Source organism: Bubalus bubalis, chromosome 17, assembly GCF_019923935.1.
Source record: "Bubalus bubalis isolate 160015118507 breed Murrah chromosome 17, NDDB_SH_1, whole genome shotgun sequence".
Taxonomy (NCBI): domain Eukaryota; kingdom Metazoa; phylum Chordata; class Mammalia; order Artiodactyla; family Bovidae; genus Bubalus; species Bubalus bubalis.
Window position 1 is genome coordinate 1,185,448 of NC_059173.1, and position 26,478 is coordinate 1,211,925.

The following is a 26,478-nucleotide window of genomic DNA, read 5'->3' on the forward strand; positions in this document are numbered from 1 at the left end:
TGCGAACTGGGGACACCCGCCCCTCTGTTTCAGGGAAGCCGCCAGGGCGGAGGTGCAGGGCTTGCCGGGGCACGGGTGCCTCGAGTCCGCCTGCTGTTCAAGGCCTCCTTGGGGCTCGGGGCCTGCATCAGACATGTGACCCCTGTGTGGGCTTCTGTCCATCAGCGGGCTGTGACCTGAGAAGGACTGGAATGCGGGGCCCCAGTTGGGGGACCCCTGCCTGGCCTTCTGACGCCCGCAGATCTGGGCCTGGCCCTGAGCGTGACCGCCCCCCTCTCGGAGTCCTCCCGGCCCAGCCCCTCCCCACTCACCAGGCGGTTGTCCGCCCTCAGCAACGGGCCCTTCTTGCTGGCGTGGTGGCAGTCCCCCACACGAGATTGTCCCCTCTTCTCCTGGCCTGCCTCCCGCCCGGGTGTCCAGGGCTATCCTGGGGAGGGAGGCCTGGGCCGCCCTTGCTCAGACGGCCTCTCCATCCCCTGGGCTGCGCCGTGCCCTCCGGCCTCCACGCCGGCGGCCGAGACCCTGTCCACGCACCCTCCCCCACAGGCCGTGTGCCCCGGGCGCTTGGGGACTTTAATGGACAGAGGGCAAGGGGTGTGAGGTGTTTGCAGGCGGAGGGGGCGCGGGAGGTGGAGGTGGGGGGGGCGGAGGCCCCGACCCCTGCCCAGCCCACGCCCCTCTCACCCTGCCCACGCCCCTCTCGCCCTGACCACGCCCCTCTCACCCTGCCCACAGCACCGGCAGCTGCTCAAGGACAGCTTCATGGTGGAGCTGGTGGAGGGGGCCCGCAAGCTGCGGCACGTCTTCCTCTTCACCGACCTGCTGCTCTGCACCAAGCTTAAGAAGCAGAGCGGGGGGTGAGTGACCGTGTGGCCCCCTGGCCCGGCAGAGGGTCCAGGGCACCCGGGGCGGTTTCTACAGGAGGAGACTGGGTGTTCTTGCCAGTCAGCTTGCAGAGGTCATTCCCCTGTGGGCCAGGCCACTGTCGTTAAGCTACAGTCTGTTTCCACCTGGAACACGGTGCCAGGCTCATGGTCAGAGATCATCATTAGCAGATGTCCTGGGTCAGCGTGAGTGACTGGGCTGTTGACTCTTAACAGGAACAGGGGAGCCTGACTGTGACTTCAGGGGGGCTGTCAGGTCGTGACCCAGAGAGGTCCGGGGGTGCAGGGTCTGCTGTAGGTGGGGCATGCATGGTGCCTGCCCCGCCCCGGCCCTTGGTAGACATCACCAGCTGATGGCCAAGAACGCAGAGGCTTGTGAGTGGCTCTCAGCCCTGGCCTGCAGATCCCACCCAGCCCCTCAGGGATCAGACCGCCCAGGGTGCAGGGGCAGCAACGAAGGAAGAGACCAGTCACTGAACTGGGCTCTTCAGCCCCCCTGCCGTTGCTGTGCTGAGTGGGTTCGATCAGAAGAGAGCTTCACCTTCCCCGTCTGTCTGTCAAGAGAGGGGGGTTACACTGGGTGGATTTGCAGCCCCTCACACTGCAGCCCTGGGGGCGTCTGCAGTCCTGTCCTGACTGTCAATGGCGGCCTAGGAGGTCTACCGCGTCAGGAGAGAGTGGATGAGGCATGTCAGACCCCTGGGGCCTGCGTCCCCCGTGAGCAGCGCCCCTGCACAGGGGCCACCAGGACCGGGTCGCCAGTGTTCACCTGGGCCCTCGTCCTGGCCTGTCTCGGGGACCACGGGCAGGGTTTGAAGGTCAGGTAGACATCATGGCCGTGACCTCAGGGCTCCCAGACTGGAAACAGTGACTTAAGTGGAGGAAGGTGGGCAGCCTGTTAACGTGCCCCCCGCCACCCCACACCCAGCAAAACCCAGCAGTACGACTGCAAGTGGTACATCCCGCTCACGGACCTCAGCTTCCAGACGGTGGACGAGTCTGAGGCTGCGCCCAACATCCCCCTGGTGCTGGACGAGGAGCTGGACGCCATGAAGATCAAGATCTCCCAGATCAAGAGTGACATCCAGAGAGAGAAGGTGCGCGGGGCAGGGTTGAGGGGGTGGACCAGGCTGGCTCTGCAGCTCCGGGGGCAGCAGCACCTCCCAGCGGGCGAGTTCTGCTGGGCCTCTGACCCACTGCAGGTCTCTGGGACCTGCTGGGGCCCTGAGAGCATTCAGAGCACCAGGCGTCCCATCAGACTTGGAGCCGTCCAGGATCGGGTGGGGGGCGGTTGCCCAACTGTCCCTGTTACAACTGCCCCGATGGGGAGCGAGTCCCAGGTGGGGGACACGGTCCCTCCGGAGCGTCTGACCTGCACCCGGCAGACCCCTGGTTGTTTCTGGAGAGGAGCAGTGTTCTGAGGGAACAGCGAGGGTGAGCCCCCAACCTGTAGGGTCGGTCTATAGGTACTGTGTGGCGGCCAAAGACAGGGTGGGTCCCTGGAAGGTTGATGTCCAGGGACACCAGCTGCTGCGGTGGGTGCAGCGGGACAGGCGTCCTTCGCAGCCCGCCCCTGCCCGCCCTGCTGCACCACAAACCCCAGGGGATGGGGGGTCCCCAGAGCTCCGGGCTGGCATGAACTCTGGGTTGTCTGTTTGTCTGGCCGGGGCAGTGTCCCAAGGGCTGTCGAGCCCCGTCCACTGATGCCTGTGTCCAGGCCGTGCCCTTGGGACGGAAGCTTCAGGAGGGCGGTGCACAGCTGGGAGAAGAGAGGGTTTTCCCTGCCAGGTCCTGGGGGCACGTCTCACCCTGCATGGGCCCCTCACTCCCAGGGGACGTGATGTCAAAATGTGCAGACCCGGGAGCACAGAGGGGCCTTCGGGGTCACGACGGGCCCCTGGACGTTGTCCTAAGTTTGGGCAAAGTGGCAGAAGGGAGGTCCGTGAGAAGGCCTTGCTGCCCCGGGGAGCATGCACTGAGCACATCTGGCAGCCCGGGCCCGGCCTGGACAGTGCGGCCGAGGCCCTGTCCACGGGCTTCTGTCCTCTGCGGACCGAGGGTCCAGGCCCGCGGGCAGGCTGAGCAGGAGCGCGCAGTGCTGGGTCGGGGCTGGACACGTGGCCGCACCCTCTCCCCGCAGAGAGCGAACAAGGGCAGCAAGGCCATCGAGAGGCTGAGGAAGAAGCTCTCGGAGCAGGAGTCGCTGCTGCTCCTCATGTCCCCGAATATGGCCTTCCGCGTGCACAGCCGCAACGGGAAGGTGAGTGACCTCCGGCCACACTCTGCGGACCATGCCCCTCACGGGCCGCGCCCTGCCCACAGGCCACGCCCATATGACAAGCCAGGTCACGCCCACAGGCCGCGCCCCTACCCGCCAGTCACAGCCCTACCTGCCGATCACACCCTGTAGACCACGCCCTACCCGCCAGCCACACCCATGCCCCACCCCTCCGGTTGCCTGGGGTCCCTCTTGGGCCCCAGAGGCCTGTGCGGCATGGCACACGGGCCTGAGGGCGCCCCTCTCTGGGGCTCTGGCCTGGACCCCCACAGCTGGGAGACAGCGGGGGCTCCAGGGGCGTCTCCATAGGGTTGGGGGCTCACAGGCTCTCAGCGCAAGGATGCAGTCTGGGAGCCCGTGGGCCTGAAGGGACGCTTCACTTCTACCCTGAGGGTTCTCTGTGGCATCAGGCGCCTGCCCAGGGGCTCTGCGGGGGCCGCTGCCTCCGCGTCAGGGCCCTCCCCTCGGCACATCCATCCTGGGGACCCGGTGGGCCTGTGCTGCGATGCGTCGCCCTGAGCCATGCGGGCAGGGGGTGCAGGAGCAGGGCTGTGAGTGCACCCCGCTACTCCCCAGCTCTGACGCCTACAGCGCGGGGCTGCGGGCGCCCCGAGCGGGTTCGCTGCCGGCTGCACATGATGGCCGGGACGGAGCCCGGTCCCCTGGGTGCCCGGTCAGTGGGATGGTGATAACTGGGGTGTGCTCTCCACCTGCCCCCAGAGTTACACGTTCCTGATCTCCTCCGACTACGAGCGGGCCGAGTGGAGAGAGACCATCCGGGAGCAGCAGAAGAAGTGTGAGTGGCCCGGGCCGGGGTGGGGGCTCCAGGTGTGGGTTCAGGACATTGGCACTGTGGTCTCTGACCTCGTTTTCCCCAGCGGGCTGGGCTGTGGAACTCATCCAAGTGAGGTGTGTCTTGGAGCCCTGACACTGGAGATGCTTGAGGAGGGGCTGTCCTGAAAGGACCCCCTGCCCTCCGTAACTGCCCACCGCCAGCCTGCCCTCTGACCTCCCCCCGTCAACCCCTCCTGCTCCCCTAGCCTTCCCTGAACTCCCCTATCCCGCCTGGTGGGTCTCCTGCCCTGACCCCTGCCCGCCCCTGGGGCTCTCCCACCCCCGGCTCGCCTCCCCACCACCCTGCCACACAGCCCAGCAGATGCTGGCGCCACGGGGCCCTTGGCTGAGCCCAGCTGGGCGGCCACACCCTGCTGGCCCTGCTCCCCCGTGCTTGACCGCTGTCGGGACGGGGCCCCCAGCCTGCGCCAGGACGGGCCCTTCTCTGGGCGCTTCCCTGTGTGTTAGCGGGTCTCTACTTCTCCTCAGCTCACAGCTGTCCCGTGCTGCCTGGCTGCCTTCAGGGCTGGAGGGCAGGCCCTACCCGGGACCTGGGGCTGTGGCCGCCTGCTTCCCTCCTCCACTCCCCGCCGTCCCCCACCCCGTGGACTCCCGAGCCATTCTTGCTGAGAGGTTCCTCTGTGCCTCTTGCAGGGGCAGCCAGGCTGAGCCCCGCATCCCGGGTGGGCGGGGGGCTCCACACGCCTCTGCCCTGTCCCCCGCAGGGCACCGTCTCTGGGGACGGGGTGCTCCTGGCGGCTCTGACGGCCGGTGCCTGGACCCGGCCCGTGTTCCCATCACCGGTGTCCTGTTGTAACCAGGGGCCCAGACCACTTTCAGCGTCTGTCCTCTGCTCAGAAGTGAGCTCTGTTCCCCTACCTGGTGGAGAGGCGGGGGCGCAGCGGACAGCTGTGCTGGGTGTCTGGGGAGACCCCACAGGAAGCTGCCCCGGGTCGCCCCTCACGACCGCCATACGGCCAAGCCGAGGTGGCAGGCGACCCTGTGTGAGCATCTTGCTAAGATTCCCTCCACGCCCCCCCGGGCCACGCCTCCCCGTCCCTTAGCGGCTCCTCCCTGGGAGCACGTGGACGCTGTGGGCCTCCTCACCGGGGTGTGCTGAGGGCCCACTGTGAGGGTAGCTGGAAAAAACGCTCCAGGGGGTCCCGGGGTTCCGAGGAGCCGGGTGGACTCACTGGCTGGCACCCCTGTGCCCCCATCTCAGGTTTTAAGAGCTTCTCGCTGACGTCCGTGGAGCTGCAGATGCTGACGAACTCGTGTGTCAAACTGCAGACCGTCCACAGCATCCCACTGACCATCAACAAGGAAGGTGGGCCGCCCCCACCCCGCACCCTCCAGGCCGCCGTTCCTTACTGCTGTTGGGGCTGCCCTGGGGCCGGGGATCTCCACGCCCGGGCTTGTGTGTGCTCCTGTCGGCTTTTCCCTGGAGTGGACAGGACAAGCTGGGGTGACCCAGGCGACCGGAGACTTGGTTCCGAGTCCCGAGCCGCTCCTCAGACCCTCAGTGCTCTGGTCTGGCCCTGATCCCCATCCCCCCACCCGCCCCCACGTGTGGTCGTGCCGCACCTGCGTTCACTGTTGCACTCGTGTACACGCGCTCACACACAAGAGCGTGCTCTGCACACTGTGCCCCTCATCCACGTGACGTGCTCCCCAACCCCTCTCCTGTCCTGAGAGCCCGTCACGTCTCGTCTCCGCCCCTGGTTTGTCCACGTTGTGAACTTAGCACTCGATCCTAAGGCCGAGTGGAGGCCACAGCGGATGTGTTTCTGCTCACGTTGTCGCCTGGTCCCCCGCTAAGCAAGTGACAGTCACGCAGTGCCCCGCCCCGAGAGGGTCCCTGAAGCAGAGCCCTGCCTCCTGCCTGCCCTTCCCAGGAGGACGGGCACTCACCTCTCTGGTCTCTTGCACAGATGACGAATCTCCTGGGCTCTACGGGTTCCTGAATGTCATCGTCCACTCTGCCACCGGCTTTAAGCAGAGTTCAAGTAGGTGGCTGGTGTGGGGAGTAAGGTGGCCGGACCCTGAGCCGGAGGGTATGGGGACCAGGGAGGCGGCTGACCGCCCGGAGGTGTGGTGCTCGCTAACGCCCGCTGGGTGTGGGGTTGCTTTCTGGGGTGGACCTTGCCTTTGCCTGCACCTGGCTCTTCAGACTCTGGGAGCTGGGAGCTGCCCACAGCAGGCAGGTCATGCAATTGTAGAGGTCAGGTTTTGCTACAGACAAGGAAATCAGTCCTGAGTATTCCTCGGAAGGAGTGCTTCTGAAGCTGAAACTCCAATACTTTGGCCACCTGATGCGAAGAGCTGACTCATTGGAAAAGACCCTGATGCTGGGAAAGATTGAGGGCAGGAGGAGAAGGGGACGACAAAGGATGAGGTGGTTGGATGGCATCACTGACTCAGTGGACATGAGTTTGAGTGAACTCCAGGAGTTGGTGATGGACAGGGAGGCCTGGTGTGCTGTAGTCCATGGGGTTGCAAAGAGTCGGAAACGACTGAGCGACTTGAACATCAACAAAATGCAGCCTAGGTCTCCAGGAGGCTGAGGGCTGGCACCCTGACCCTGGTACCAGGGAGATTTTGCTGCTCTGATGTGCCGATGGGGTACCCTTTTAATCCTTCCCCTTGGGGCCATCTGTCCCAGCCACTCGGGAGCGGTGAGGGTTGGTCGCGTTGCGGCGCAGGCTCGGCACACACTCACCTGTCAGCCTGACCCCCGAGCTCTTAGGGCCCCTTGGAGGAGGACACGGGGCAGGCACCCCTCTGACCATGCCACTGTGGCTACAAAACCGAACCAGACGTGCCTGATGAGCCCCAGAAGAGAAGCTGTTTCCAGACCAGGTGGATACGATCAGGGCTTTGTATCCAGGATATATCGAGAAGGCTTACAGTGCCATGCCTGAGACAGCCCAGTCTTTTAAAAATGAACAAAAGATTTGGATAGACAGAAAAAGCAGATTTATAGATTTGTGGTTGAATGGGAAAAATGGGCCGAAGAGATCTTTTTAGGAGTGTTGGAAATGCACTAAAATTGGATGGCGGTGATGCCTTCAGAACTCTGTAAACTCACCCAAAAGCGCCCAGCTGGGCGCTCACAGTGGGTGAATGTGAAGGTACAATCGTTCATACCTCAGTAGAGCCGTTTTTTAAAGGAAGCAACACAACTTCTGTTGGATAAGTTAAAACTATAACTAGGTTTGAATAAGCCTGAATCCTTATTCAGATACACATTTTTGCTTTGCCCTATAGTTTTTGGAGAAGGCAATGGCAACCCACTCCAGTACTCTTGCCTGGAGAATCCCATGGACGGAGGAGCCTGGTGGGCTGCAGTCCATGGGGTTGCGAAGAGTTGGACACGACTGAGTGACTTTACTTTCACTTTTTACTTTCCTGCATTGGAGAAGGAAATGGCAGCCCACTCCAGTGTTCTTGCCTGGAGAATCCCAGGGACGGGGGAGCCTGGTGGGCTGCCGTCTATGGGGTCGCACAGAGTCGGACACGACTGAAGTGACTTAGCAGCAGCAGCATAGTAACTTTATTAATAGGTCTTCCCTGGGGTCAGACAATAAAGAATCTGCCTGCGATGCAGGAGACCCAGGTTCGATCCCTGGGTCGGGAAAGATCTGCTGGAGAAGGGAAAGGCTATCCACTCCAGTACTCTTGCCTGGAGAACTTCATTAATACGCCGATGGACCGAGCCCCGCTCCACGGCCCTACACCACTTCCCTCCCAGCGCCGAGCTACTGTCCGTGAGCAGGGGAGCGAATGTCGTGACAGGTGCCGGCTTCTAGCTGCACTCGTGTGACGTGAGGCTGTCTTGATGGCACTGTTTTGGTGTCTTGTTTTAGAAAGGAAACCGAGAACTTTTCCAGGTGGTCCAGAGATCAGGATTTGGCACTTCCATTGCAGGAGATATGGGGGCACTGGTTCCATCCTGGGTTTGGGTCCCAAGATCCCACAGGCGTCAGAGCGCTACCAAAAAAAACCCAAGACACTTTTTCTTTATGCTTTAGAAAATAACACCTGCTTTTATGAGAGATAAGGGTGACAAAGGCCCATGTGGTCAGTCCCGCTCTCTGTGTGCCCCCCAGGTCTCTACTGCACCCTGGAGGTGGATTCCTTCGGCTACTTTGTAAATAAAGCCAAGACGCGCGTCTACAGGGACACAGCCGAGCCCAATTGGAACGAGGTGAGGCCCCACTTCCCAGCAAACGAGGTGCTCCGTCCACAGGATGTGACCCCTGAGGGCTTCCCCGCCAGCCTCCGTGCCAGCAGCCGTTCCCGGAATTTCCCGGGGGAGCAGGCGGGCCAGGAGATTTTATCTCCGTGTTCCTGAGAATTCGCCTGCACACACACACCCGCCTCCCCCCACCGCCAGTGACGGAGACACTTGTTTTGCTGGCAGAGCGTCTGGAAAAAGAGCTTCGAAGGGCTTCTTAGCATTAAGGCCCTTATTATTGCCGAGTGTTTATCTGGGAGGTTTCCATGGTGTTTTTGCTTGGAAATTGGAATGAGCCTTGGGCGCTGCGGCACCCGAGGCCCGGAAGCCGGGCTCTGCTCCTGGGGCGGGGGTTGCCTCGCTGGGCTGGAGAGGACCCTGGTCTCTGTGATCGTTAGACGTGCCACACGCCGCCCTCAGAGCGGGGGCCTGGGGAGCCGGCGGACCTGCCTGGTCGTTAGAACTCCGGGCGCCCGGGCTGTCCGGGGTGGGGCAGGGGGTGTCAGAGCCAGGCGGACCCATCCAGGAGGGCGTGACCCCGCAGAGGCAGCGCACGCCGGGTTCTGGACACCACCGAGGGGGCTGCAGAGACCGAGCTTGGGCTTCGGGGCTTCGGGGCAGCCCACCACCCTGGCTGCACGTGTGGACTGTCTAGGTTCTCGCAGGTTCCCGGCGCACGCACCGTTCCTCCCCCCAATTCAGACTCAGAAATACTTGCTCTCCCGACCTCCGACCCCCGTTTCCCCACCAAGAACCCATGCCGGTGAAACCCTGCTGGGAAGCACCGGAGTTCCCGAGGTGCCGTGGGGGTGACGGAGGAGGAAGCAGGCCCCACGCACCCCACGGCAGACACGCCGAGAGCCTGCAGGAGAGCCCCTCCTCCCGGGTCCCTCTTTCGCCTCGCCTGGGTCACCTCCCTGGGTCGATGTTTATTTTTTCCCTTCAAATAGACTGTCCTCGGAGCAGCTTGAGGGTCCGCAGCAAAGCTGAGTGCAAAGGGCAGAGCGTTCCCCCTGCCCGCCGACCCTGGCCCCCTGGTGTCGACCCACCTGGAGGGCACTGGTCGTGATCAGTGGGCCCCCAGAGACACACCCCCCAGAGCCCACAGCGGGTCTGTGTTTGTAACCAGCCACCCCTCCACCCCCACCCCCCGCCCCGGGGCCTCTGCTGCAGGTGATTTGGGGACCACCCTGTGTGAGATGCCGGCTCCCGGAGCTTGGGTTAGCCGTGAGAGGCGCCCAGAGCTTCCGGAAGCTCCCAGACTGGCCGGTGGTGTGATGTTCACAGGGCAGCGGCTGCTGAGGGTCTGCATCGTGGGGCGACAGTGGGGAGGGTCTCGCTGCGGGGCCTCAGGGGAGCTGTCTGTGCAGGAAGGGGCCGCTGTTCAGAGGCCCCTTCGGCCAGCAGCGCTGGCCGCCCCTCTGCGGGGCCTGCCCGGTAACCTGGGGGCTTTCCTCCTCTCTCGGGGCGCAGGAGTTTGAGATCGAGCTGGAAGGCTCGCAGACCCTGAGGATCCTGTGCTACGAGAAGTGTTACCACAAGACCAGGCTCGCCAAGGAGGACGGCGGGGAGAGCACGGACAGGATCGTGGGCAAGGGCCAGGCGCAGGTGAGGCGGCCCCTCCGCTCCCCGCGGGCTCCTCGCCTCCGGGTGCTCTGTGCTCTTCCCATTTGACGCCCGGAGACACCGAGGGGGGGTCGGGGGACACAGTGAGGCAGGCCCGGCTCTTAATTGTCGGCATGGGAGACCTGGGCTGGCGCCGTCGTGGGTCCCTTCCCGCCGCAGCCTGTCTGTCACTCAGCGTCTTGTCCCTGAGGGAATTCCAGCTCTACCTGTTTTTCCAGGAGGCCTTGTGCCACCCTGGCCTCTGGAGAGCCTGAGGTGGCGCCCTGCAGGGTTGCCCTTGGCAGTCAGGAGCTGCCTCTAATTGGAAAAACCCGAGACTCTGAGTCTCCCCGCCTGGCACCCCCTCTTTGGCGTGTAGACCCCACTTCCAGGCCTGTAGCCGCCTCCCTCTGTGGGCGGGCGCCAGTCCCCCCCCGGCCCCCCGGAGCTGGCAGAGGAGCCCCTGGTGGATCAGGAGGAAGTCTCACAGAGGACCGGGGAGGGGTCCCCAGGTCCAAGCCCTCCGGGCCCTCAGCCTTCCAAGGACAGGACGTGCCCCCCAGCTCTTGCAGAACCACCTGCCTTGTCCTTCTCACAGCCTCACCTGCATGGCTCTGCACCCCAGGAGGAAGCCCCAGCACCCTCTTTCCTTACGGGGCAGCTGACCGGACCCAGCTAAGGGGGCTCCTGCCTGCCCTGCCCTGGAGGTGGGCCCTGACTGCTCCCCCAGTGCCCTGGGAACCCCCCTGCCATGAGGCCTCCTGGGGGGAGTGGCTGGACATGCCAGGTAGCCGTGGGAGAACCCTGCCTCCCTTCCCCGGTGCAGGAAGTGAAAACCCTCCAGGCAGAGAAGGTGACTCACACTCCGCGGAGTTCCTCGTCTCCGCTGCGACCTTGGGGAGTCCTCGCCTGGCGGGGGGCTCCATCCCTGCCACGGCTGGCTGGCTGTCTTCCGGGAGGGGCACGGTGCCTGAGAAGCTGCTTAGGGAACTGGCCAGCTTGCGGCCTCCAGGGACCCCTGTCCCTTGGGACTGGGTCTGAGAGCCAGGGTGCCCCCCAGTCACCCGTCTCTGCCGCCCTCCGCCACCTGCCAGCCGGCAGCACGGGGCAAGGGCGCTGGGGGAGGTGGGGGGGTGGCGCGGGCAGTCCTGGCTTCGCTGAGCTGAGACCCAAGGACAGGAAGCTGACGGCGCCTGGGGCTGGGTGCTCCTCGGGCAGGGGCAGCCCGGGGTGGCTGTGACTGCCTGGAATCCCAGGGATTCCAGCCTCACTGCTGACCATCCCGTTTTTGTTTTCTTTTAAGTGGTTACTTAAAAAACATTTATTTAATTTGTTATTATTATATATACATACATATCGTTTGTTTCCCTGGGTCTCCGTCGCAGCTCGGGCTCCTCTCTGGCTGCAGTGAGCAGGGCTACGGTGGCTGCAGGGTGCGGGCTTCCCACCACCGCGGCTTCTCTCGTCTCGGAGCAGCACGGACTCTAGTGGGGGCTTCAGTGGCTGCAGCCCCCCGGGCGCTAGAACACACGCTCAGTGGTTGTGAGCCGCTAGCATGCAGCACGCTCCTCCACAGCAGGTGGGTCTTCTCGGACCAGGGATCGAACCCGTGTCTCCCACCCTGGCAGAGGAGGCCGCCTCGGTGGCCTTGATGGACGGCGGGGCATTGCCCAGACAGGGCTGTTCCGTGGGCGTCCCGAGCCGGACGCCTCTGAGCGCGGCGGTGTTCAGGCAGCTGCCTCGCGCTGGTCATCGCTCGGGGCCTCGGTCATTGCCTCTGCGCTCGAGGACGGCTGGCCTCCTTTGTACCCCTCCCCCGTTCCCTCCTGCACCTGCCCCCTGCCCCAGCGTTCATCCCCCACACCCAGACTCTGCCTACACCTTGCCCAGCCCATGGTGAGTTGGCAGGCTGGGCACCCGATTCCTTTTCTCGACTTTGGTTCCTCCAACCTTGGACTTGACGTCATCTGCATTCTTCTGTGGGACTGGGGTCCCGGGGGTGGCGGGGTCTGAACCGGGGCCTCCGAGCACTGCTGCTGGGTAACTGGGGGTCTCAGACAGGAAAGGGAACACTCGTCTTCCTCCTTTATGGAGTCAGGCTGTCTCTGGAAAGAGAGATCGAACCGGGGTCTCCGCGTGGCGGGCAGATTCTTTACTGTCTGAACCACCAGGGAGAGAGCGGTGGTAATCAGAGAACAGCGGGACTGAGGGGGTCTCTGGCTGTGCTATTCTAGTGGGATTCTTGCTGAAGACAGGCCCGGGTCATTCAGACGTCACCAGGGAAGGCGGGGATGAACAGCGTGGTCACAGGTTGAGGATGGTTAAATATTGACGGTGGGTTTTTTTAATTTTTTTCTTAAATACCTACCCTCTGTTCATCTGGCTGCGTTGGGCCGTAGTTGCGGCACAGAAGAGCTGTCCTTCGGGGCCTGGACTTTGTGTTGTGGCCCTTGGGGATCCTAGTTCTCCAACCAGGGATTGAACCCACGACCCCCAGCACGGCAGGGCAGACTCAACCACCGGACCACCAGGGAAGTCCCTAGGGCAGGGGATTTTTGCTTAACTGACTTAGCAGTTCAGTTCAGTTGCTCAGTCGTGTCCGACGCTTTGTCTTAGCAGGGTTCTTGCTAAAACCTGTCTCTTGGGGACAAGACCTGCAGGCGTGCCTCAGAGGTGCCGCAGGGAAGCGGATCACATGAGGTTTCTGGTTTCCCAGTGCGTGTCAAGGATATGCTGACACTGTACTGAGGTCGGAGTGTGCGATCGCGTCGCCTGGAAAAAGCAGTGCAGGTGCCTTAATGAAAAAACAAAACTTCCTTCCTGAGAAGTGCCAGCCAGCATCTGACAACGCAGCGTTGCTCCAAACCTTCAACTTGTAAAAACGCAAATGGCGGAGCACAGAAAAACGAGGGCTTGTCCGTAGCTGGAAAGCAGGTCAGAGGAGCCTGCAGACTCGGGTCCCACAGCCCCGCTGCCCCTCCTGGGACCTGGGGTGACTCAGAACTGTCATCAGCCCCGGGGACGTCCTGGAGGGCGGGAGGGGGTCTGTGACTCAGGCTGGGGGCGGCCGGGCTTGTTTACGAGTCTGGATCCTCAGCAGGAGGAAGGAAGGCAGTCAGGGGAGGCCGGTCATGCTGACATCAGCCCGGGACCCCAGCCAGCCGCCCCCCTCCCCCGTGGACGCGTATCTCTGTGGGGGGCACCTCGGGGAGGCTGTCGGTGACTCCCGGGCCCATCCTGCCTAAATGGGGGCTTTCCCAGCAATTCCAGGTGGTCTCCCAGCCCGGCCACGTGCGAGGGGCAGGTGGCCCTGCCTGTCCTGCTGTGGGGGAGGGGTGGCTACACCACGCACCCCGCCCCGAGTCCTCTCCCCCTCCCTCACACACACCTCAACTCAGAAACTGAGTGCAGAGCCCTTGCCATGAGCAGAGGGCGGGCACAGCACCCCACAGTGTCCGAGGGGGGCGCGGGGAAAACCTGGAGCCAGCCCGGGTCAGCGGGCCCCAAGGGGCCAGGGGTGGAAACCGAACACGCTGTCAGGCCCGGAGGCATCACAGTCGTCCGGGGAGCCGGGTCCTCGCCCCCCAGGTCAGGCTTCTGGATCCACCCGATCCCCCGGACTGTGTTGGGGAGTCCTGGGTTCAGGAACCACTGGCCTGGGAGCAGGGGGCGTCGCGAATCCCTTCCTTCCGTTTTCCTTCTCTCGCCTCTGTGTGCAGTGTCTGTCTCTTCTGCTCAGAGGGTGACTTTACATTGCTGTCGTTCGGCCCTCGGGGCACTTGCATTCTCCCCCTGACCCCAGCCAGCCAGAGTGCGGGTGGGAGGCCTGGAGATGCATTGGGCAGGAGGAAGATGGGCAGCGGGCATCAGATAAGTGCCACAGAGTCCCCAGGCCCACCTGCCATCAGGGTTATCTCAGGGCTGGCCACGATCTGTTCCCTATGGTCATTCACGTGCCAGGGCCACTCGGGTGCTGGGAAGCGGGGGGGTGCTGGGGGGTGGTCAGAGGCGGCTGAGGTGCGAACGTGCCTCAGGGCATCAGCGGTGACAGCCCCTTGGAGCGGGCAGGGCCACGGGGTCTCCGGCCCCATGAACGCGAGAGGCGTGCAGATGGCTGTTAACCGTCTGAGGCCAGTTTTAGGCTGTAGAAGTTGTGTGGAGCCACAGAGCCGCTCCGGGACTCAGCTTCCCAGAGCCTCTGCCGCTGCGAGGAGTGGTGCGGAGCGGCCCAGGCCCCCTTGCTCCAGCTGCGGTCCCGTGTGGGGCTCTACATCTTTTTTTCACTGGCTGACATCCACCGCATCCCTTTCAAGTAGAGAAGCAGCCGGTGAAAAGTGAAAGTGTTAGTCACCCAGTCGTGTCCGGCTCTTTGGGACCCCTTGGACTGTAGCCTGTCAGGCTTCCCGAACCAGGGATCAAACTCAGGTCTCCTGCATTGCTGGCAGATTCTTTACTGTCTGAGCCACCAGGGAGATAGTCAGTGATCTTAGTAATTTACAGTGTTTTACGACTGTTAACAACAATCGCGTTTGAGAATATTTCTGTCCTCTCAAAGCGGTTTCCCTGTCCCACCCCCGGGCCCAGGCTGATGTGCTTTTTGTGTATGGATGTGCTCAGTCTAAAGAACCAACCTGCAGTGCAGGACATGCATGTTCGATCCCTGGGTGGGGAAGATGCCCTGGAGGAGGGCATGGCAACCCACTGCAGCATTCTTGTCTGGAGAATTCCACGGACAGAGAGCCTGGCGGGCTACAGTCCATGGGCTCGCGAAGAGGCGGACATGACGTACTGACTCAACAATTGCTCACGCTGCGTGTTTTGTGTAAACACACTCACACTCTGTGACGCGGTTTCCGTGACTGGCTTCCCCCACTTAGCAAAATGTTTCTGAGGGTCACGCGCTCACAGTGCGTTCACCACTCTCCCTTTTTTGGCTGGGCCCTGCCTCACGCATGTGTCCACACGGCACGTTTAGCTCCTGTCTGTTCTCTAGCTGGGGGGCACCTGGGCCGCTTCGAGTTCCCGGCCATGACGGTGAGCGCTGTGTGAACGTGTCACGGTCGGCGTGATGACAGACGGTTTCCTCCTTCCCGTGTGGAGAGCCGGGGGGAGTCGCTGGGTCGCCGCCAAGGTTGGCGCTCTGAGCTGTTGACCTGCTCTTCCCGATCGCCTGCAGCAGTTCACGTCCCCGTGGAGGTGCCCGAGGGCTCCTGTTTCTCAGCATCCTCGACAAGCCCGTTACTGTTTGTTTCTTATTTATTGGGGTGCATTGGGTCTTTGCTGTGGCACTTGGGGTCCCTGCCACGTCATGCAGGCTCTTTCGTCGCCGGACGTGGACTCCCTAGGTGTGGCTTGAGGGCTGAGTTCCCGAACCAGGGCTCGAACTCGCATCCCCTACCTTGCCTGGTGGATTCTCAACCATGGTACCACCCGGGGAGGTCCCCTCTCTTTTTTGATCAGAGCTGTCCTCTGGGTCTTGGGGTGGTGCTGGAGCGTGGTTGGGGTCGGGGGAGGGCAGGAAGGAGTTAAGGACACAGAGGTCAGAGCTCCAGGAATGCAGTAGAGAGACAGAGGCTGGAGGGCCGTGTCCCCTCCCCGGGGGCGGGGGCGTCTCTGGTTCCCTCTAGGGACCACTCCTGAGAGCAGGTTACAGGGTGAGACACGTGGGGCTTGGTCCGGAGGGCCGGGGAGGCCCCACTGGCCCGTCCTGGGCGCTGAGCACATCCCGGAGATAACCGCAGTCTCCAAGGAGGCGGGTGAGGAGGGAGCCACGTGCCCTGTCTTGGTTCTGCCGCCGCCCGGGCGGGTGGACGAGAGAATGCTCTGAGAGTGTCCGTCAGGCCGTCCATCCCTGACCACCAGGCCGCCTCGGCCTTCCAGGCAGCGCTGGGGGCAGCCGTCCACCAGGCCTGCCACCCACCCTTGTTCCCTGGGGGTGCCCCGTGCCCAGCCCTGGGGGAGGCGAGTGGAGATGCAGACCTCTGTCTGGGGAGGCACCCTGCCTACCCAGCCCCGTTGTCCTGAGTGGCTGGCGCATTCCTCCCGGACCCCATGCGCCCTGGGCTTTCCCGAAGGCGCTGGCCCTTTCCTGGTCCTCCCCCAGTGTGCTCCGTTCCCGGCCCGGGTTCCCCGCTTGTTTACTTCCCTGTGCCGTAAATAGCCCAGGCGGGAGCACGTCCGCTGCGAGCACTGTTTGTGGACGGAGCCCGGCCGCGGGGGGCCGTCCTCACGTGGCTTCCGCCCGCTCTGTTTGTTGGAGCCGGGCCAGCCTGTGGACCGTCTCCCCCCCACCCCCCGGGGCCGGAGGGCAGGCAGGTGGAGGGGTGGACGGCGGCGCTGAGCCCCTGGTCCCTGGGCCGAGCAGCCGGTTCTGGGGGCTGTGGGGCGTTCTCCCACCTGAGTCCGGCCCCGGCAGGGATGGATGGGGTCGCCGCTGTGGCTCTCGCAGGACCTAGGAGCAGGGGGCCTGTCCAGCCGTGCGGAGGGCTGGCCGGGCAGACACAGGTTACTCAGCGTCTCCAAACTGCCCGGCAGGAAACCGGCCACTTGAGAAGGAAGCATGGCTTTTTTGGGCTCTGGAGGGAAAGTGTGACGCATCGGGGTTCCCGTAACCAACAGGCCACCCGTGGGGGTGTTTTTCCCACGCAAACAAAACGGAGAACCGGCACGATGGGACTGGGCGAGCCTGCGGGGGCGGGGCTTCCTGAGAACCGGGTCAAAAGGCTGCGGGGTCGGAGCCTGGCACACTCCAGCCCGATGCTGCTGCCCGGCCGCTGTCCCATCCACCGCGCCGCTGCCTCGCCGCCAGCCCCTCGGGCAGCAGGGCCCAGGATGCGGGAGACACCGGGCACGGCTGCCCTGCAGACCCTCCTGCGGCACCTCCACCCTGGCCTGGCGGGCCGCAGCCGGGCGGCCTCGGTGGAGGAGCACGTGTGTGCTTGCGGCACCGCCCTGTGGACCCACATCCGAAGCCTCGTGCGCAAGGGCAAGGTGGGTCTGCGGGGGCCTGGGATCCCGGGGGCGGGTGGCACCGGGCAGGGTCCGGGCTCTGTCCCCCTGCTGGCTGTGCTGGTCTCAGTTCTGGAAGAGGAGGGGAGGGGAGGGATGGGGAGAAGGGCCCAGGGGTCGCCAGCTTCTGGAGGGAACCAGAAAGGGCGTCTTTCTGCTGCTCTGTCTCCCCTTTTAAAGCTGCACGTAGGGATGCCCCGGTGGGTCCAGTGGTTCGGATGCCATGCTTCACTGCAGAGGGCAAGGCTTCTAAGATCCAAACGCTACACAGCATGGCTAGACAAGTTTCTGTTTTTAATTAAAATAATAAAACTGCCTCAGTGGAGGGACCCTGTCCCTTTCCTTGGGAGCAGGGGGCACTGAGCCTGCCCCCTGGCTTCCTGGGTGGCCAGGACACCGGCGCCTCCCTGCTCCTGCCACACCTGGCCTGGTCGGGACCCCGGAGCTGCGAGGGCCCTGAGTGCCCCCCTGTCCCTGCCCGCAGGCGCCCCCCCGAGGAGGTGTGACCACAGCTGGGGGCCGGGAAGCCCTACGGGCCAGTGGTCTGTGCCGGCTCTCTGCTCACACACCCGCCCCACAGGCCAGAGTCCCCACCGCCCCAGAGCATGGCCCCAGGAGCCTCCCAGGAAGGGGAGGCCCCGCCGTGGGTGCCCCGGCCTGGACTAAAGACCCAGCCTGCACAGGCCCCCATGCCAGAGGGCCACACTAAGGGGAAGACAGGGTCCCCAGCTCTTAGATGACACAGCACACCTCCCCACCACCCAGAAGAAGATGCTGTTGAAACCAGGCTTCCCAAAGTGTCGCCTGCATGACTATGCAGCCTTCTCCGAGCTGTGTGAAGCCCCCTGTGCTGCTGGGAGGTGGGGGAGCAGGACAGCTCCCAGCCCCCAAGGCTGCCAGGGCGGGCGTGAGCACCACTGGGAAGGGAGGGTTCCCGGGGGAGCAGGGTGCAGGGCCTGAGTGGTCGCTGACTCGCCCCCCAGCTGAGCCTGGTCTGCAGGCAGCGAGGGTCTGGGGGCGGGAGGGCTTCTGAGGCTCCAAGACTTTTCTAGCGGGTCCTCCATCAGGACCCCGCTTGGCCTCTGGAGAGGTGCCGGCCGAGGCCTGCCGCTGATTCTGCTTGGACGTGGAGGAGTCGCAGGCTTGGGCTCGCTGCCCGGCCAGGCCTCTGCGTGGATGCCCAGGGCTTCCGGTAATCACGACCCCTTGCTTTCAGCTGGACCCTCAGACCCTGCACGACAGAGACTGGCAGCGGACCGTCATCGCCATGAACGGGGTACGTGCCCCCCGGCGCTGTGCTGGCTTCCGCTTCCTGCAGAGGGTTGGGGTGGTGCCAGTCCCTTCTGAGACCCTTGGGGCTGGAGGAGGCAGAGAGACCACAGTGTGCGGGCCCAAGTCCACGCAGGCCAGAGTCTTGTGGCTGGAGTGCGGGTCACCCGCCAGGCACTGGGCGTCCCTCAAGTCGGGGTTCAGGGGCATCACGGGGATGGAGGGGGCCTGGACCCTGGGGTTTGCCCTTAGAGACTGAGACCCCTGATTAGACTCCAGTACCCCGTAAGAATTGAGACCTTAAGAAAAAGCACTGCCGCTCACCAGAAAAGCTCTGTGCATACCTGGAGGAGGGCGTGGCAACCCACTCCTGTATCCTTGCCTGGAGAGCCCCATGGACAGAGGAGCCTGCCGGGCCACAGTCCCTGGGGCCGCACAGAGTCAGACACGACTGAAGCGAGTCAGCATGCAGGACACAGTGCCAACATTTGATAGGCGATCGGTGGCCTTTTGTTACATTCTCTATGCATTTTCTCTAGTGTCTTTTTTTTGGCTTTTTATTTTGTTTGGGGATGTAGCCAGTTGACAGTTTTGTGATGGTTTCAGGTGAACACAGACGGGACTCAGCCACACACATATGTATGTCCATTTCAGTCCAGTCGCTCAGGCGTGTCTGACTCTTTGTGACCCCATGGACTGCAGCACGCCAGGCCTCCCTGTCCATCACCAACTCCCGGAGTTGGCTCAAACTCATGTCCATTGATTCGGTGGATACATATATGGATACATGGATCCATTCTCCGCCAAACTCCCGTCCCATCCAGGATGCCATGCAACATGGAGTCTCATGGTTCTTTTTAATCAGGATTAAATGAGAAGCAGAAGCCACAGGGTCCTGGGGGGAGGTTGTGCAAAAGCGGGTCTTCAGACGGCCCTGGCTGTTCCTGGCTGCCACTGAGTTGGACCAGGGCCCGCCCCCAACCTGGACCCTAGCCTGCGGGGCCCTGGGAGCAGGCTCTGAGGACCAGGAGGCTGAGAGGGTCGTGCCCCCCGCCTCCCCTGCAGATTGAAGTGAAGCTGTCAATCAAGTTCACCAGCAGGGAGCTCAGCTTGAAGAGGATGCCTTCCCGAAAACAGACGGGTGTCTTCGGAGTCAGGATCGCCGTAGTCACCAAGTGAGTGGCCTGGGCGCCCACGTCTCGTCCCCGGGGGCGGAGGGCGCTCCCTCTCCGGGTGTCTCTGCAGGACGGAGCCGGTGTGGGTCTCCCTCTCTGTGCACGGTCACCCCTCGCAGGCCCGTGGAGCACTCTCTGCGTGGCTGCCTCCCGTGCTGACGACAGACGAGTCCCCAGCAGCTTGGGGCTGTCCCGCCCCCTGCCTGTGCTGCCCCCAGAGCTGGGCTCGCCAGGGCTTCCTTCCCTGCCTTGGAATTTGTCAGGATCCGAGCTCCTATCCTGCCCCCCACGCGTCACGGGTCAGTCGTGAGGAGACACTTGTGTGCAGGTTCAGGGCAGGCCTTGGGGACACAGCCGCTTCCTCCGGAATCCACTTTCCCCGGTTTGGAGCCTGGCCTGGCCCTGACCTCACTGGTGGTCAGGCGGAACACCTGACTACAGCCTGGCCCCCAGCTCCTGCCAGAGGCTCTGGGCGAGAGCAGGGACCCCCGAACGAGCACCACTCATGAGAGGGGCTGGGGAGAGGACTCCGCTGGGTCCTGGATGCAGTTGCTAAACTAGACTAAACCAACCCTCTAGAGTTCTTACTCTGAAGAATTAGAGTTCTTACTCTGGCGTCCTGCCTGCAGGGGCTAGAATTGTCCTGTAGAGAAGGGTAGCGTCACAGGATTCCAAGCTGAGCGCAGGGGCAAGGCGGTCCCGTGGACTCCGTCCTCTGGCCCGGCTGCCTGCCGGGCGCTGGGCTCCCCTCTGCCTGAGGCCTGGAGGGGTCCCCCCACGCCCACCCGACTCGGAGACCAGACCGCTTCCCAGGACCCTTGCAGTCCATTGCCCATTAACCCAGGGCCGGGGGAGCTCTGGACACACCTCCAGTAGCCGACCTCGCTCAGAAAGACCTCCCGATCGCGCCCCCAGGGCGGGTGTGCTTAGAGGGTGTCCAACCCACCCGGACTGTTGGAAAGACCCTGATGAGATGGAGGCAGTGACGATCGTGAGACCGCAGAGCCCAGGGGGCACACACAGGCTCGGCGCTGAGGGGCGAGGGGGCGGGGCTGCCGGACGCTGAGGCTCCTCCCCCGCCCCGCAGGAGGGAGCGGTCCAAGGTACCCTACATCGTGCGCCAGTGCGTCGAGGAGATCGAGCGCCGGGGCATGGAGGAGGTGGGCATCTACCGCGTGTCCGGAGTGGCCACGGACATCCAGGCCCTGAAGGCGGCCTTTGACGTCAGTGAGTGTCTCAGCGGGTGGGCGGGAGGGAGGGGTGGGCGCGGTGCGTCCGCCGCTGGGGAGGGCGGCTCCGTAGAGCGGTTCCTAACCCGTCCTGACCACGCACGTGGCTCCTGCCAAGTCGGTCCAGGGGCTTCCGTGGGGCGGCCCCCTGCTCTACCCCCGGGGATTCAGCTTGCCCCCCCCGCCCCGGGGGTGGGTGTGACCCAAGCCCAGGGGTCAACGAGTCTGGTGCCAAGAAGCTGGTGGAACCGCCCCGATTGCCAGATGTGGGCGGGAGACCCCAGGGTTGTCCTCGATGGATTTCTCCTCCCGCCGCGGGGGGCCTGCAGCCCTGGACGGTGTGGCGCGGGGTGCGGGTCACCGCCACGGTAGTTACAGCTGCCGTCAGGTGACCCGCACAGCCGGCTGGGGCTCAGAGGGTGGAGCCGACTCGGGGTCCGCGGCGGGCTCCGCTCCACTTCCACGCTCTTCCCCAGACAACAAGGACGTGTCAGTGATGATGAGCGAGATGGACGTGAATGCCATTGCCGGAACGCTGAAGCTCTACTTCCGCGAGCTGCCCGAGCCCCTCTTCACGGACGAGTTCTATCCCAACTTCGCTGAGGGCATCGGTGAGCGCGGGGCGTCTCCCGTCCCTCCTCCTGTCCGCCTTTGGTCAGGGGGAAACCCGAGGTTCAGCAGAAACTCTGCAAGTGGTGGGGGACCGGGAACCCAGCCGTCCTGGGAGGCCTCCACGGGCTGACCTCCGCACTCTTCCCTGGAGGTCGCCGAGAGGGGGGCTGCCGCTGTGGACACGCCAGTGTGGGGTCCGGAGGCCGCTGTCCTCCTCACTGGCCCCAGACCCTGGCTTATCGGTCAGGGCCTTCGAGTACACCCTGACCCTGGGCCCACCTGGAGGGTGGGGGGCGCTGGCACGGGGTGGTTGCAGCCTCTGCACCTGCCCGCGCCCCCCCCCCCCCCGGACAGGGCCACTCAGCAGAGGACCTGCCCTCACCCACCCCCACCCAGGTGCAAAGGTTCATGTGATGGGGGGTCTGTGGCCCCCGCTCCCCCTGAGCAGGACGTGGGAAGGGCTGAGGAGCCAGCTGTGCCCGGCACCCCCGCCGCTGGTCCGTGTGGCGCCCTCCACCACTCTGAGGTTCAGAAAAGGTGTCCAGGGTGGCCAGGCTCCCACCCAGGGCCCTCACTGGGGGCCAGCGTGAGAGGCAGGACGGTGACCGGCCGGGCCCTGGGGGCGCCTTCCAGCCCGGGTTGTGGCTGTGAGAAGTAACCCCCGCCCCCCACCCCCCGCAGCGCTCTCAGACCCTGTGGCGAAGGAGAGCTGCATGCTTAACCTGCTGCTGTCGCTCCCGGAGGCCAATCTGCTCACCTTCCTCTTCCTCCTGGACCACCTGAAAAGGTAGCTCCCTCCTCTGGGGTGCTCAGGGCTCCAGTGGGTCCCCTGCGCCCGTCAGACTTCCTGGCACCCGGGGCCTTCCCTGTGTAGTGCTCGCCCCCATCTGTGGGTGCCCCTCCGGGTACCAGCGCCACCGTCACCCACGTACCCCTGCGCCGTGGCCAGCCGTGGGCTCGGGTGTCCACTCCCGACCCTGCCCTCCCCCTGCGGGCCTCTAGCCCTCTGCATCCCGGCTAGGGTGGGCAGCTGGGGAGGAGTCCCCGCCCACCTCCATGCCCCCATCCCCTGAGGCGGTGTCACGGCAGATCCCCCCCACACACAGGGTGGCAGAAAAGGAGACGGTGAATAAGATGTCCCTGCACAACCTCGCCACGGTGTTCGGCCCCACGCTGCTCCGGCCCTCGGAGAAGGAGAACAAGCCGCCCACCAACCCCAGCCAGGCCATCTCCATGACCGACAGCTGGTCCCTGGAGGTCATGTCTCAGGTACGGTGGCCTCGCCTACCTGGCCTGGACCTGTGGCCCCTGCCTGCCCACCCCCGCACCCCCGTGTCCTGCCAGTGGCTCCCACCGAGCCGCGCAGGGGAGGTGGCCGAGGTCTGGGGACAGGGCCGCGGCTGCGCTGTCTGCTCTTGGCTGGGGCTCCCGGGACCCGCCCGGCCTGGCGGCCCTCCTGCTGTGAGGAGCCCCGGGCCCGCCGGGGTGGGGGCTCCCCGCTCTGAGCCGCCGGCCCTCCCGCCCCGCCCGCAGGTCCAGGTGCTGCTGTACTTCCTGCAGCTGGAGGCCATCCCCGCCCCGGACGGCAGGAGGCAGAGCGTCCTCTTCTCCACCGAAGTCTAGAGGCCCCCGGCCCGCCCCGAGAGAGCAGAGGACGGCCCGGGACCCTGCCTGGGACACGGGCCCTCCAGCCACAGAGCGGGAGCTGCGCCTCCTGGAGGCGTCCCTGGGCGCCCCCACCCGGGCCCACGCTGCTGCCACGAGACAGCGACCCCTGGCGGAGGCGGCCGCGGCAGTCCCGCCCCCGCCCGCGGGCGCCGCGCCGGCCTCAGACTGTCCGCGCCACCGCCAGAGGGCGCCCCGAGCCAGCGCGTCGCCCGTCGCGGGCCTGGGCGGGACCAGGCGGAGGAAGTGGTGGTTACGAAACCTAACTTGGGAGCGTTGCAAGATTTCCCCTGGGTCACCTGCGCATCTCGCGGGCGAAGCGAGCAGGCAGGAGCGGACTCCCTGACCCGCGAGTCGCCGTCCTGAATAAACGCCGCCGCCGCTTCACGCCCGGGGGCCAGGCCCCCTCCCGTGCGGTGGGAGCGTGTCGGTTTCCCAGATCAGAACGCCTGACGCCTGTTTTGTAACCGGGTTGGCGGAGCCGAGTCTGCACCGTGCAGCGCCTGACCCCGTTCACCTGCTGGCTTCTGTTTCTCTGCAGAAGGCTCTGTGGCAGACACGGGTCTCCCTCCTGCTCTGTCCTCCGTTGCTTTGTCTCCGCCCATCTCCTGGGCAGCCGCCCACCGACCCGTGTCACGCGCAGGGCCCGGACACCAGGGGAGGGGAGCCCCCGGGCTGCGCACTTTACCGCCGCTCGTCGGGGGAGGGCGGACCCACCCACCGTCTAGAAGACCGCACAGTCGCCCGTCGTCTCAGAAGGCCGGCCTCCTCCGACCCGAGGCGCGTCTGCCCCCTGCCCTCCCGTTCCCCTGATCACGCCCCGGCCCCCCCAAGCCCCTGACACCCAGATCGGCTGCGCCCCCTCGCCGCACGCGCCCCCCAGACTCTTGTAAAGGTTTTCCTCTTTTGGTGGCGGCGGCAGCTTGCCGACAGCTTGTTTTAAACTTTGATCCGGATAGCTTTTTGATACTTGAATATTTTTAAGTTTTATACAGTTTCTAATTTTTTTTTTCCTAAGAAGATTCAGATACCCACTAAGATGTTAGAATGTACTCTGTGGACAAGCGGTGTCCACAGCGGCATCTCGTCTTCCTCCACACGCCAGCCCTCTTTCCATCGGGAGCTGCTCCGGAAGTCTCCTGGGCACCCGGAATTGGGGGGGAGGTTGGGAACAGGCCGAGGGTGAGGGTGCCCGCCCCAGAGCAGGTAGAGGGACCGACCCCGCCCTGCTCACACACTCCACGCCCCTGTGCTGAAGCCAGCACGTGGCTGGTTACCCTCCCGACCGTCTGACTTAGAGGAGACAATAACTGGGGGCACCTCTAGGTATTTTGAACACGCGCGTCTGTGAAGAATTGCATTGCTCCTTTCTAAGAAGGGCGGGGGCAAGGAGAAAAGAAACAGGCAAAGCTTCCAGGCTGGACTTGCGGGAAGAGAGGATGCGCTGAACCAGAGGAGGGAAGCGGAGGCACGACTCAGGAAAAGGCGTTCACTTGTCACGCGATTAGACCAGTCACGCGGGGCACTGCCCGGCCCCGTCCCGTGTCCCTGCGGGGCGGGAGGCTCTCCCCCGTCGTGTTGTTGGGCAGGAGCTCCAGGCATGTGGGGGCCACGTGCCCCTCCTCCTGTCTGCTCGCGGACCTGCTGACCCGGGGGACAGAAAAAGAAGCCACTCGAAGGTCTTACGTCCTCATACTGTATTTATTTAGTTGTACTTTGGTCTCGTGGGGAGAGCCGTGGTCCCCCTGGGGGATGAGGGTGTAGCAGATGTCAGGGGGGGTGTCCTCTGTCCCCAAATGTTCTCTGGACTCGGTGGGTCTCCCGGCCTCCGGCCCCTGACCTCTTCTAGCCTGGCTTCCCATCCCATCCAGCCCTGTGGTGGGGAACACGCTCTGCCTGGAAAGCCCTGGCCTGGTCTCTGTTCCCCTGGAGCCTTCATGATCTGCATCCATCGCGTTGAAACTGGAAAGCCGTCTCTCAGCGTCTGTGCCAATCCCGGTTCCCTGCCACACCTCTGTCCCCATTCGAGCTTTTTCTTTACTTAGGATGCGCGCCATCGTGTGGTGGGATGACTGTTTTTTTTTCCACGGCCGTCGAGGCGCTCCTTCAATGACCCACCGTGGCGGTGGTCGCTCTGAGTCCCCGGGCATCCCCGTCACCCATCTGACACTCTGGCCCTGACGGTCAGCGAAGCTGGCGGGCGGGTGACCCCCTGGGGGCCAGATGTGACCGTCCACGAGGCTCAGTGGCCGGACTCCATCTCGCCGCCCAGGGCCCTGCATCTGGAACCCGGCCACGCACTGGGGCTGGTGGTGGGTCTCCAGGCAGCCGCATGTCTGAGTTCCAGCTCGGCCATCTCTCCCGCCGCTGGGGGTGGGGAGGGAAAGACTGCTGACACTTTGATTAAAGTTCCTCAAGGCAACTTGCGTCTGTGTGGTGGCTGCTATAGGAACGCCGGGACCAGGGGCTCCGGGAGCACCCCCGACGGGGCCGATGGGTCAGGGCTGGGGGTGGGCTTTGGGGCTGGAAGCAGCAGCAGGTGGACCGGATAGGCAGGCATCCAGGAGGCCTCCCTGCCAAGCACGGGGCCTTTGGGTTTGGGGTGAACAGCTGCAGGGACACGGGCATTGCCCAGTGCCGGGGGCGGGGGGTCCAGCCTCACCCAGCCCAGCCCTGCCCGAGCCCCTCAGCCTCTGGTTTCCACCGGTGCTCCCGGGCCCAGCCTTTGGGTGATTGGCCTCGGGGCGTGGGGCCCCTTAGCTGCCACCAGCCTTGCCTTCAGAAAAAGCTACCCAGTGTCCGGGAAAGCCGTGCCCCCGTGGAGATGGGCATGCCCGGTGGGGACAAACTGGGCCACAGCCACGGGGACCTGCATCGCCGGCCTCGACATCTGCCAGCGTCACCCTGAGGCTCCTCCGGGGCGCCTTCCTCGAGGCGTGAGGCTTGGCGTTTGCAGAGCTGCGTGGATGCTGTGCTGCTGCCCTCCTGACGCCTGCTGACAAGGAAAGGGCTACCGCGGGCCCCCACCTCGGACCTGGCCCCCGAAAGGCAGTTCTGTGTGTGCGTGCACGCTCAGCTGTGTCTGACTCTTTGGGACCCCCTGGCCTGTAGCCCGCCAGGCCCAGCCCCTCTGTCCGTGAGATTCTCCACGCAAGAATACTGGAGTGGTTTGCCATTCCCTTTAAAGTCTAGTTGTATCTCTCTACCCCTGCCTTCCGGGTCCTATTCAAAAACCTGTGATAAAAAGAAAAGCTCCAACGCCTCTCTCTGGAGGAAGCGATCTGGGGACAAGCTGAGAGCAGGGGCTTTGTCCAGCCCAGCCCAGGCCCGTGGCACGGCCAGCGAGTGGGACCGTTTGCTGCTGTGGGGTCTGAGGCCTTAGACCTCAAAGATCCTCGGAATCAACCCCTTTGCTTGGTAGGTGGGTAAACGGAGGTTGCACGGAGGCCCCCTGCCGCCATCTCTGCTGTTTGAAGAGCAGAGACAGGCTGGGGACGTGGTGTCTCCATGCTCCCCACAGGCCAGCTCCCTTTCTCCGTCTAGACGCTAGACGTGGCCAACCGTGCTGGCCTCAAGCCGAGGCCTGGTGTCACACACGTACCCCGGGCTGATGAAGACGGGCAGGATTTTGTGTAGAGACCTCAGGAGAGCCTATATACCCCCCACCCCCCCAAAAGAAAAG

The 26,478-nt window shown here is 64.2% G+C and overlaps 1 protein-coding gene across 3 annotated transcripts in view; it reads left to right on the forward strand.

Moving 5' to 3' along the window:
- Nucleotides 1-25,218, forward strand: part of BCR (BCR activator of RhoGEF and GTPase) — an 87,987-nt gene extending 62,769 nt beyond the window's left edge. For 2 of the 3 annotated variants that reach the window (XM_006065611.4, XM_006065613.4), the window contains exons 9-23: nucleotides 736-857; nucleotides 1,813-1,981; nucleotides 3,025-3,144; nucleotides 3,883-3,958; nucleotides 5,219-5,323; nucleotides 5,928-6,002; nucleotides 8,106-8,203; nucleotides 9,707-9,841; nucleotides 18,063-18,122; nucleotides 19,181-19,290; nucleotides 20,378-20,517; nucleotides 20,996-21,130; nucleotides 21,813-21,918; nucleotides 22,238-22,400; nucleotides 22,665-25,218. In XM_006065611.4, coding sequence (XP_006065673.3) covers nucleotides 736-857; nucleotides 1,813-1,981; nucleotides 3,025-3,144; nucleotides 3,883-3,958; nucleotides 5,219-5,323; nucleotides 5,928-6,002; nucleotides 8,106-8,203; nucleotides 9,707-9,841; nucleotides 18,063-18,122; nucleotides 19,181-19,290; nucleotides 20,378-20,517; nucleotides 20,996-21,130; nucleotides 21,813-21,918; nucleotides 22,238-22,400; nucleotides 22,665-22,754 — 1,704 coding nt within the window. In that variant the 3' untranslated portion in view covers nucleotides 22,755-25,218. Of the gene's footprint in view, nucleotides 1-735; nucleotides 858-1,812; nucleotides 1,982-3,024; nucleotides 3,145-3,882; nucleotides 3,959-5,218; nucleotides 5,324-5,927; nucleotides 6,003-8,105; nucleotides 8,204-9,706; nucleotides 9,842-11,223; nucleotides 16,658-18,062; nucleotides 18,123-19,180; nucleotides 19,291-20,377; nucleotides 20,518-20,995; nucleotides 21,131-21,812; nucleotides 21,919-22,237; nucleotides 22,401-22,664 lie in introns of those variants that run through there. The other variant, XM_006065612.4, reaches the window with a different exon arrangement.
- Nucleotides 25,219-26,478: the final 1,260 nt, after the last annotated feature.